Below are 12,045 nucleotides of genomic sequence, written 5' to 3'. Positions count from 1 at the left end.
CAAAAAAAAATTTCAAGGTTTGGCTTCCCTCCGGATGGATGAGTATATACAATACTACTTTTTAAAAGTAGCAAAGCTATTTACAGAGGGTGGGATCATGATACCACAACTGAGATTTAATAAATGTTACATGCAGAAAGCCCCTTTTTTTGAACCATATCAGGGGGGTTTCCCCTGAATTTAGGAATGGTACACATAGTTATAGGTATGTACTAAATAAACTAATAATAATAATCTTCTAAGAAGCCATAGTCTCCTTAGAAGTCTTTTAAGAAATCAGGAACGATCTCCTGCAGCAATTCTGGGTTGCTTTCATTTGGCTGTAGCCCTGTTTAGTCCAAATTACAGTTGTAAAAGTTTCTGATTTCAAAACTACTCTGTTTATACTATGTAACATGACCAAAAGAGTCTCGACGAAGTGTGAACTTTAGTGAGTAATCTACATAAACTGAAAACACACTTGGAATGTGACCTAGGACCCTTTCTAGCTTTGTCTGATGCAGAACTTTGTATTTCCAACACTGCTGAAGCCATGGGCCAAATAATGCTGGAAACACATAGTCTATATTCACTGTAATGTAATTTGAACCCCCATCTTACGGATATAAAATGTGTTGTCACATTATTGAAATGCCAAGCAACAACTGATTGCAGGTTTATCTGCCATGTACTGTAGAAGACCTTTGCTCTATGGGATATCCCATTTAAATAAATAAGTAGAATCAAAGTGTCATTAATTAGGTTGTTCGTGAAACTCATCCTATTCATACATGCCTCAAATTAGCACTTACAGTATTTTGGAACGCTGGATGAAAAAAATATTTTTCTTCTCATTAATGCTAGCTTTCCAAATATTTGTCAGTTTGTATTTTGCCTTCTCTGTAATATGAAACTAATGTTTAACTTGTTTAAAGATAGAAGGAAGCAGTTAAGAATCAAAGTACAAACACATACTACTTGCAGATGCTCTGTATTATGCCATAAAAACCGAGCTATGAGAGAACAATTTGAAGTGGAGAATTGGTAAGTAGAGAAAGCACTAAGTACTGTTATTTTCTCCGTAACAATTGTGATATTCCTAAATGCTAAGCATTTCAAGCAGCAGTTAAGCACTTAGTAAAACAATTTTGTATTACTGTGTAGCAAAATCAATTGCATAATATATTAATGGCAAAAAATCACAATTACAAACAAGCCAATTGAGGGGCCTGTAGTCACAGTAGCTGCACAGTTCTTTATCTTCCTCCACCAATTTTTAAATGTGCAGAACTAGAGCTCCCACTTACCTGAATATCCAGATAAGAAGTTTCTTCTGTAATTCTGATAGTTCCAATAAGTTTTCTTCAAAATACATTGGATGAGTGTTCTGACTTAGGTATGATGTGAGCTTTTGCTATTGTTTTAAGTGTAACTTTTAATTCTCTCTTGTGATGCTACCAACAGCTTGGGCTTCAGCAACAGCTGGTTCCTACAGATGTCAGCTTTAGCCAATCCTCTGTACCTTTACTTGAAAGTAAGTCACATTGAGATAACTGAGGTGCCCTTCAACTAAAGCACACAACTCTAAATTCAACTAATTAATGTAAATGGGGTTGTGTTGAGGAGGCAATTCTCATAGTGCAGGGGTGTCAAACTGCCGGTCCGCAGACCGGAGGCATCATAGCAAAACCGCGCCCACCCCATTGCCGACAATGGAGAAAAAGTCTCGATACGTCACGACACATCATGTGACATTGTGAGTTTGACACTCCTGTCATAGTGGAACTATTTAGAACTGTGGCTTATGCTTGCTTGCTCTCTTACATACTCTTTCCCCTATTACAGGCTGTCAACACCACCAAGATTTCTTATTTTGCATGATATTATCCTGAATTAAAGTTACCATCTCCAGCATTATAAAACATGCCTAACTCTAGAAAGTACCATTACTGCTTTCCAAATGGCCATCATAAGCCTGATGGATACTGTTGATCAGGTGTAGAACACAAGTGAGAGGGGGAAAAGCAAATGGTTTATTAACCAAAGTCACTTCTCTAATCTTAATACTTTTCAATAATTTAGTGCACATCAAGTGGTCAAAGTACTTCTCAAATATTATCTCAGCAATGCTTGCAATTGCTTAGTAAAGTTTTATCTCTGTATTTCACTTTGGTGGCCAAGGAGAAGATAGTGACAATTGGGGTATCCTAGTGAGCTAGAAATGGGCGACTGCCAATTACTAGTTCTGTCTATCAAGGAGTCCCTATACAGAACCAAGTTGGTTTCTTCTTTTTTTTTTTTAAAAAAAGAGGCAAATAGACATTTGAGCCAATCAGAAATCCTTCACCCTCTTTTATAGCAAAGACATATACAAACAACTTTGGGTGTTCAGAGAGAAATGTTAGAGGAGATACTTAATATCTTAATGATATGGGAGGGGCTATATACAGAGATGTTAACCTGCACAAAATCTTTAAAAGGTGAAGTGTATAATCTGAAACCTATCTCTAATACTAGTACAAAAAAAAGGCAGTGGCCAAAAAGGCAACTAAATAAATAAAAAGTTAACTACGGCTCCCCCTCAAATAAAACTTGCATTCCTATTGTTCTACAGTGTTAGATCAGGATGGCTGATGGTCATGAATATTTGAAGGCTATAAAATGAACTTTTAATAATGTTCATCTACCAAAAAAAGACAAATGACTGCTTTTGGTTATTAAAAAAAGCTTTTTAATGAATTCCCATTCATCACATTCTTGAAAGTCCCCAAATCTTTCTGAACTTAGTAATGTCAAAGTACTGTACTTAAAAAAAAAAATCCAACCACCAGAAGGGATTTTGTGTCTTTCTCTTCATGCACCCACCTCACATCCAGTAATGTTGATGATTTTGCATAAGCAAATTTCTCCAGTTACTTGTTGATGTGTATAAGCAAATTTCAGGAAAAGAGAAATTTAAACCAACATGATCTGGATTTACTCTGAGTAAAAGAATCACACTCTTCCCTTCCAGGTTTTTATTTTGTATTAGGAAGGTACAGAGCACATTTAATAGGGAACAACTATTAAAAAAAAAATCCAGCTCGTACTTGTGAATGTCTCCAATTTGAATGCATGTCACACATTTAGACTGGCACTTAAAAGATGCTTGTTACTACCATCAGGCACGTCAAATGTGAAAGGCTGGCGGTGTTTCACAGGCAGAGGCAGAATCCGACTTTGCTACAAAGGAGCTTCTCTCAGGCGTGCAATTTCCCAAAAAGGGGGCAAAAAGGAGGACCAGGCAGACCCTCCAGTCACCCCCCTTTTCCCTTCCGTGCTATTTCCATCGACCCTCCCTAACCCCCCCCCAATAGAAAGAGGGGCTTCGGCGCAGGATCTTTGGCCCCACCGACGGCGCAGCTCCTTCGGTTTTTGCGGCACCCGGCAGCTGCGGGGCGCGGGAAAAAGGCGCGCAGGGTCTTCAGCTGCCTCTGGTCCAGGGATCCGGTTCCGCGTGGCCCCTGCCCGTCCCGGTGGCCAAGCTGGTGACAGGCAGGACCAGGGGCTGCTGGGGCCGCATGGATTCCTCGTAAGTGGGCAAATATTTCACTTCTTCGTAGCTGGGCAGCTGCAAAAAGACGGGCGAGACAACGTGCAGGAGAGGGGGCGGCAGGGAGGACTCCCGGCCCCCGCTTTCCAGCAGAGAGTCCTGCGAGGTGGCGGCCGTCCCGTTCAGCGGGGTAACGCGGCAAAACGAGTCCCGCTCTTCCGCGTCGTCATCGTCATCGTCGTAATCCGCCTCCTCCTCCTCCTCTTCCTCCTCTTCGCCCCGTTGTCCCGGGCGCCGCCGCCGCCGCCGCCCGTGCCTGCGGGGGCTGGGGCAGATGATCCGCTGCAGGAAATAGCCGATGGCGAAGAGCACCAGCAAGATGAGCAGCCCGGAGAGCTTCCGCACGAACCAACCCACGTTGTCCAGGAACGTGTGGAAAGGCAGCTTGCAGCACTTGGTCTCCGCGTAGCTGGCGTTGCCGTAGCTGCAGCAGCTCTCCTGCGCGCCGCATTTCTCCTCGCCGCAGCTGCCTTGGCACGGCTGCCACAGCAAAACGGCGCCCAGCACCAGCAATCCCGGGGGGAGGCTGCCACCCGTCATCTCCCCCCTCCTCAGGGAAGAGGAGGAGAGCGGCGCTCGCTCCGGCCCGCCACCATGGCCCGTCGCCTCCGCGCTCGCTTCCCCTCCGGCTTCGCAAACTCGCCTCCCGGGCGTGCAACTCCAAGCCTGGGAAAAGGAGGGGGTGGGGTGTTTTGGCAGCTGCGAAAGGAACCCCTCTCCCCCCCCCCACTTCCTCGCCTTCAAGCAGGATCGCCTTTACTCCATCAGCCGAAATCTCGGACGCGGCGAGGCTGAGCAGGGCTTGCTCGCAAGGACGGGCGGCGAGGCGGGAAACGCGGACATGTTGCGCGCGGATGTCTGCGCAGGGGTTAACGGGACCGATCCGCTTGGTCTTTGCAGCGCTTTAATCTTTATTAATACAGCTGTCGTCTTCTCCTCTCGTCAACGCTCGCTCCCCTTCGCTCGGATTGAGTGCCTCTGCTTAAGTGATTGGATTTCCTTGTGAGCGTTATTTAAATTTACTTGCTTCTGAGGCTGGCTTTCCATATTTCTGATTAAAAATTGATGATCATCATTTGGCGGATGTTAATAGGCTTAATGCAACTCCTTTTCCATTAGAAAGGTTGTGGGGTTGTTTTTTTTTCCTTCCTCACTTTTCTGTTCTGGCTGCGTCTTTGCTTGCCAAGAGATGGTAGTGATTCTTCTTTCCTAGAGAATATGACCCACTAGAATAGCCACCATGGGGAAACAATCCAAGGCCAGAAGGAGATTCAGCAAACAAAGTTTAGAAATCCAGCAGATGAAAAAGGCAAAACAGCTTTTCCCAACCTCATATCTCCAGATCTAGTGTGATAGATCTAGATGTTGAGTTAGGGAGCTGGTTGGAAGTAACAAAAGAGTAGTGATCTTTTCACAGTAGAGCAACCTGAACAGTTAACAGTTAACTGAATCACAGTTCATTGAATTACCTAGATTTGCAGAAAATGCTGAGCCACCAACTAGCCCATCACATTTCCATTTGCCATACTGATTCATTAGTGTTCATAGAGCATCAATAACAGTGAGGTGTTTTGGGTTAACACACTTAACAAATTTTGTGATCCCAGCTAATTGTGGCTGATTGATCAACATGGAATTGATTTTGAGAGGTCCTCTGAGCTTGGTTGATTTCTTGCAGATGTTTGATTACCCAAACTAGGTAACATCATGATGTTACCTAGTTTGGGTAATAAAACGTCAGCAAGAGAACAACCAAGCTCAAGACACCACCACGGATTTTTCATTTCAACCCTGAGCTACAAATATTCTCCGCTGTTGGAAAGCATATTTTACTGTGCAAACTCTTGCTGGAGGAAGACTGGGAAACTCTTGCAAACTTAACTGGAAGAAAATAGGGAAGGAGTAATAGGGTAACTAATGAAAATAGTTTAATAAATTATAAGCATTATTTCTAGTTATGACTTCCTTCATTTTAGACAGCTGGGCCACACAAGCTGGAGTCTAAAGCTTCTGCAGACCCCAGGATGGGGAAAACTCTTCTGAGCTCAGCATATCATTTTATTAGGATAAAATCTATCTAGAGAAGTTGTATAATTTGATGTAGATTTTAAACAAAAGATGGCATTGTATGGTTTGCAGTAGGTAGGGCTCATGAAGGTTATTAAAACGAGAAGTAAGGGAAGGGTTTTTTTTTCCTTACAACAATGTCCCATCTTTCCACATGAAAACTGATCTCCAGGAAATTACAAATTAAAAGTCTGATTTCCTTTTTTATTTTCTTCCTTCCTTTCATCTTCAAATTTGAGCATAGAAAGAGATCTGAAAAAAGGCAACCAACTTTCAAATTTTGCTTTCTTTTGTTAACTTGCTTGGGCCTTACAGTTAGTTCTTAGCAAAACAGATGGTGGTAAAAAAAAAAAAAAATGTAACACATTCTAAAATGCTCGATTTTCTGCCTTATTTTCTACCTGAATCTCCCTCTCCTGCGAAGTACTAATTTAAAAGGCACTTATGGCCAAAAAGATGTAAAGTGATATTTTTAAGAAAAATCAATTTGTTGCATCACAGGCAAGAGTGAAATTGAAATAAGCCCAAATGTATGGCAGTTCCAAAAGACTGAACAGAAATAAGATGTTATTTTAAAGAAGGCTTTTCTTTAATGAATGCACAAATCTAGTTACTAGCAGTGGAGAGAAGCAAGATAACTTGTAGGCCATTCAGAAGAACTCCTATTCACTTGCTTCTGGAACCTATTTGCAAAACTCTTCACTGTTAGTCCCATGGTCGTTTATTCAGTCAATTCTATCCATTTTCTGGGCCTTATCCACACACTTGTCTTTCCTCAGCACAGTGAAAACTTGCTAACTATGTTGAGGACAAATCTCAGTAATAGGGTCTTTCTCTCAGTGCCTATGATATTTTTCCGTTGAAAACTCAATGCAGCTTCCTATGTGGAATGTTCGGATCCACAAGGAAGAACCTGATTGAAGTTGGTCATCTACAGAGCTCCATTTGGCAAACTGCAGGATTGTTTCCTTCCATCTGGCCAGAGGGCTGTGTGCTTCCAGGCCAATTCTGCTTTGGCTCCCAGAGGGAACAGAAAGTCTTTAGCAAAGTCATATTTTCTTTCTTTTGAGGCTCAAGTAGGAATAGTACGTTATGGAAAATTTTCCAGTAGGTTGCTATTCCTACCTGTAACCTCCACTGCTTGGCATTCCTCTTCTCTCCTCTTGGCACTTTTTCTGCACGAAAGGAAGAAACTGGCAAGTTGAAAAAAGAGAGAGAGACAGGATCCTTTGCTTTTCCTGCTTCTTCTTTTACAGCTACTCTTTCCTCCAAGCTCTCATCAAAGCATCTCAATTGTTTTGAGGGCACCAAATTTGGTGATCTGTTTTGGAGGCATGCCAAGAAATGAGGTTGGGTAGGCAGTGGTTTCTTAAAATGATAATGGAAAACATCATTGGGCTTGGGAGGGAAAAAGGTTTCAGAAATCTGCAGAAAAAGCAGCTTGATATTTTCTTGAAGTTTCAGATTATAATTCATTTATGTTTGCCTATCTGCCAAATTGAAAGAAACAAGGAATATTGTATTTCAAAACATCTGGAGACTACCAAATTGCCTGTATCGGTAAGGAAAGTGGTTGCCAGTGTCTGTGTAATAAATTAAGTTAAAATATACAATTTGGTTCAGGAGCTTGCTATTGTAAACTGGGAGTTACCAACAGCATATTCTATTTTCACTTGTTACGCTTAACCTCCAGTCTGAAGAACTAAAAAAAAAATGCCCTTGACATTTTGATTAGTCTTTAAAATGAGTTTTCAAGGGATTAAGAAGGCTACATTTTATTTTGGATTATACCAAATTGGCTTTCATTTCCAAATTCTGATTGCTTAAATGACTGTTCCCTTACATCAGAAAATGAAAAATTGGGGATAAACAGCAAGTAGATATGATATGGATTAACTGCTAGTTTGCTTTAGGTTAATTGAGTGGTTCTCAACCTTTCTAATGCCGTGACCCCATAATACAGTTCCCCATGTTGTGGTGACCCCCAACCACTTATACATCACCGGGTGCCAGGGGCGTGGCCAAAGAAAACGGGGAAAAAATGGCGGACAGCCTTGTTTGGCAACCCCCGTGAAATGGTCATTCGACCCCAAATGGGGTCCCGACTCACAGGTTGAGAACCACTGGGTTAATTGATTCATTGCAACTAGTCCCATCCTCTGTAGCTACCATTTTGTGAACTTCATTTTTTTAAAAAATATTTTATTACATTTTATATGGGTAGGGAAAAGGTGGGGTTGGGGCGGGTACAGGGAAATCGGGATAAAGGGGACAGGGTGTGGATAACTACAGTAAATACGTAATTCAGCGAACAAGCTGTCGTCCAGGTCTTCATATTGAGTATTATTGTTTATATAATACTAGACATTTATAAGAATAAATCGGTATAGTTACAACTGACATTTGGTAAAACAGTAATATTCCTTTAAATAATTAACATAACAACTATTTCCAATCATCAAGCTTAATACTTAATATAATAAAGCTCTAAAATCTCTTCTTATTCTAATGTGTTTCAACCCACTGATAAAATTTTCCCCAGGTTTTATAGAAGATTGAATCCTCTTTCTCCTTCATCTCTAATGTTAATCTGTCCATTTCTGCACAATCTAGGATTTTCAAAATTATAATCTGGTCTGATGGTAGGTTTTCATTTTTCCAAAATTGGGCAAATACTACTCTTGCAGCTGTCAATACATGTAATATTAAATAATCATTTTCTTTGCCATAGTTAGGTCTTAATATACCTAACAGGAACAGTTCTGGTTTAAATTCTGTCTGGATTTTCATCATCTTTTCTAAACATCTATGAATCTTAGACCACTATTTTTTTACAATAGAACATGTCCACCAGGCATGATAATAAGTACCCGTTTTTTGCTTACATTGCCAACATGTATCCGATAAATTTTTAAACATTTTCGCTAAGTGAACTGGTGTCATATGCCATCTATAAAACATTTTATATAAGTTTTCTTTGTATGTTACTGCTTTAGTAAGTTTGATATTTTTATCCCACAGTTTTTGCCAGTCTTCTAATTCTATAGAATATCCAAAGTTCTTTGCCCATACTATCATTGTCTCTTTTACTTGTTCTTCTTCCATCTTCCAATTTAATAAGTATTTATAAAGCTTCTTAATCCAATGTTCATCTGTGTTTAAAAGTATTTTATCAGGTGGAGTCAGCTTTTTGTAAAATCCCATTATTTTTATGTCTTTTTCATATCTTGTTTGAATTTGCAAATAGGATCATCATGTTAAGTGTCATTAGAAGTTTGTGAACTTCTAATGACAGACTTTTTTGTGTGTGTTCAAAACATCCTTTCAAAATGTTCACAGACCCCAAATATTCAGGACCCTTCTTTTACTGTAAATGTTTTAATTTATTGTGTCCGATTATGGAATTGGTTTACAGGTGAAAAGTCAGTTTAGGGCAGTTCATAAATAAAAACTATTGAAAATTCCATTGAGAAAAGAGAAAAATTAGTATAAGGCTTGCAGTCTTGAATGAAATAATTTGCAAATTAATTTAGAGTTTGTTGTGGCCACAGAGAATCATAAAGATCCACAATTCCCATCTGAAAATCAACTGAGTTTAAAGATATCTATTTTTTTTTGTATTGTGCTTTCCAAGGTATGGGAGAATAACTTTGTTGATGACTAAGCCCAAACTATCCAAATTTCTTTGTTATTAAGGGAAGAAAACCCTTTGAAGATGGATCTGTGTTTTCAAAGTCCTTTACTAAACACAGAAAACTTACACTTTGAAGATATCTAATGCAGATTTAAAAATCCAATATTAAGAATCTCTCCAGTTAACAGAATCCACCACTCTTATTTCTGCACATGTGCTTGTTTCCAAATAGCATTGCAAAGCAGAAAGGACACACGATTAGAAACAACCTTTCAATCATGCTTAGTTCCACAAATAAGGCCATCATCATGGCTTTGCATATTGTAGCAATTCAACTATTACAGTTTGCAAACCATAATGCATAATATATGTTGCATGAAGCCAGCCACTTGAGTTAAGAAATGCAACAAAACCCTGACTTTGGGTTATAAATAAGCTTTCTTGAAGTTAAAATTCATTATACCATATGGAATTCCTTTTTTTAAAAAAAAAATGAGTTTGGGTTAAAAAACAATGAAGCCTGTTTTCTGTGAGGATCTGGGAGGAACAAACTTTTGTTTAATTGTACTCAAGATGTTTAAGAAACTAATACATTATATGAACTATGTGTATTTTATTTTTACACTGAAAGGTCAAAATCCAATGTAGTTGGATTTATTCCCCTTATTTGCAATATTTCCATGATTCTAGGCATGTCTACTTTATAATGGCTTGGAAAGATTAAGAATGGTTAAAAATAATGCTAATAACAGTAAAACCATATCATGAAGATTTAAATTAAGTTCATAAACTACAAAGGTGGACAGTAATGTCAACTATTTCAGTGTAACCACTTGGCAACTATTACTAAGTATATATTACAGAAAATCAATTGGTTTTGATTTATTTATATTTTGAAGAGTTGCTCTTTTCCCAGATCCAATGGAGCACTTGACCTCTTGTTCAAAGAAATAAGGATCAAACCTATAGACAGAAACCGAAATGTTCCAAACATTATATCTAGCTTGTGTCATAATGTCACTAACAATTTTCCTGGTGATATATCTTCTTGTGTAGCCAACAAAAATATATACATTTTTATAAGGCATAAGAAATAAACATATTTTTTAAAAGAATGAAACAAGATGTAAGCTTATGAGTTTTCCTTCAATAGGCCTTGAAGCTATTCTAAAATTATTATCTGGCGTTGAAATTTGTGCTAGACCTGCAGGTCTAATGCCTCCTTTAACTCTGTCAAAACAATTCGCGATGCCAAAGGATTGGTTTTGGCATAACTGTCTCCAGTATTATAGACTCTGTAGAAGTTCCAAAAGGTTTTACAGATTATTTGGAACTCTTGCTTTATGTAACATAATATTTCTACTTTCAGAAACAGGATAGGTAACTTGCCTTTTTCTGTGGAATAGATATGATGCCTAACTCAAAGTTAGTCATGTTATATACCTAGAAATCTACAGGCAGTAATTAAAGGCACAGATCTACACAGAATCCTGCATCAGAGATAGGATAGCACATAACGTACACATGCACATGCTGTCTTCATACTCACTCAAATGCACATCTTAAACTTGCAAAACTTTTACGCTACATCTAGTAGTAAGGACTAATACTAGGATTCTTTGCAGACAGTTGATCTCCTGATGAACTTGCTAGTAGTAATATCCTTGCTTGATTCTCTGACATGATAACAAGAATTAGCACAAACCTAATGCTGATCAGCTGACCAATGAAAAAGGTAGGTAGGACTTTTTTCATCTCCCAGGGCTGCATTGTTTGGTGTTGAAGACTGCATATTATTGCCCAGATTGAAGACATGCTCAACCCATGTACTACCATGTTTCCCCGAAAATAAGACCGGGTCTTATTTTTTTCCCCAAAAAGAGGCACCAGGTCTTATTTTCAGGGTAGGCCTTACCTCACCTCTGGCACCGATAACCCTACCCAGCTGGTCCACTTCTTCTCGGGCTGAAGTTCTGCAGCTGCATTCAGGCCTGCATTTTGCAGTTAGGCCTTTCCAGAAGCTTGGTGCCTGGCTGTTGAGGTCTTGCAGAACTGAGCTGCAGATGGAATCCATAGCTCCGTTTTTGGCTGTACAGGCCTTCCGGAAAGCCTGTGATTGAGAAATGCAGGCCTGGCTGCAGAAGAGGCCTCAGAAGAAGAAGTGGGCTGGCAAGGAGAGGCCTGGCTGCAAGGTAAGTGGGTGCAGGGCAGGTGGGACAGCTCCACCCCCCCCCAGCTTGATTTTTAGGTGTGTGCCTTACCCCCAAACTAGGGCTTATTTGGGGGGATTGGGCTTATTAGGCCCACCCCCCAAAATCAAGGTAGGACTTATTTTTGGTGTAGGCCTTTCGGTAGATAAAATTTGTGAAAACCATAAGCTAATGTCAAGGAGAATTAGGGTAGATAACTTCAAAGGAGATTAAGCAAAGGAACATAAAAGGTCTTTTTTAAGAGATAGCATGCTACTAAGTATGATGAAGCAGCTCATAGATTCGCTTACAAGTTGCCATCTGCTAAGACACATGTTACCTACATCAAAAACTATATGACTAGGTTCCCATAATGCATTAAACCAAAACCAAATCATCAACTCTTTCCCATCTGTTGATTTTTTAATTTATACTTTAAACTTTGCCTGCCATTAGTCTTTTAAACCTCAAGGTCTACCTGTTTCCTTATGTACACATTTTCTTTCACTCCACTACAAATGGATTCATCATTGACTGCAAGAAGAAATGCAAAACTGTTCTTTGTAGAGTTCCTCCATTCCTTT

The 12,045-nt window shown here is 39.6% G+C and overlaps 1 protein-coding gene across 1 annotated transcript; it reads right to left on the bottom strand.

Moving 5' to 3' along the window:
* Window positions 1-2,693: 2,693 nt before the first annotated feature.
* CUNH3orf80 (chromosome unknown C3orf80 homolog) lies at window positions 2,694-8,024 on the bottom strand. The gene has a single exon (XM_039361077.1). It carries the CDS (start codon window positions 4,109-4,111, stop codon window positions 3,443-3,445), a length of 669 nt encoding a protein of 222 aa, XP_039217011.1. The 5' UTR covers window positions 4,112-8,024; the 3' UTR covers window positions 2,694-3,442.
* Window positions 8,025-12,045: the final 4,021 nt, after the last annotated feature.

This window comes from Crotalus tigris, unplaced genomic scaffold (genome assembly GCF_016545835.1).
Source record: "Crotalus tigris isolate CLP2741 ecotype Arizona unplaced genomic scaffold, ASM1654583v1 scf7180000019200.1136910, whole genome shotgun sequence".
Taxonomy (NCBI): Eukaryota; Metazoa; Chordata; class Lepidosauria; order Squamata; family Viperidae; genus Crotalus; species Crotalus tigris.
Note: the sequence above shows the minus strand (reverse complement) of the source record. Positions and strands in the feature narration are given on the sequence as shown.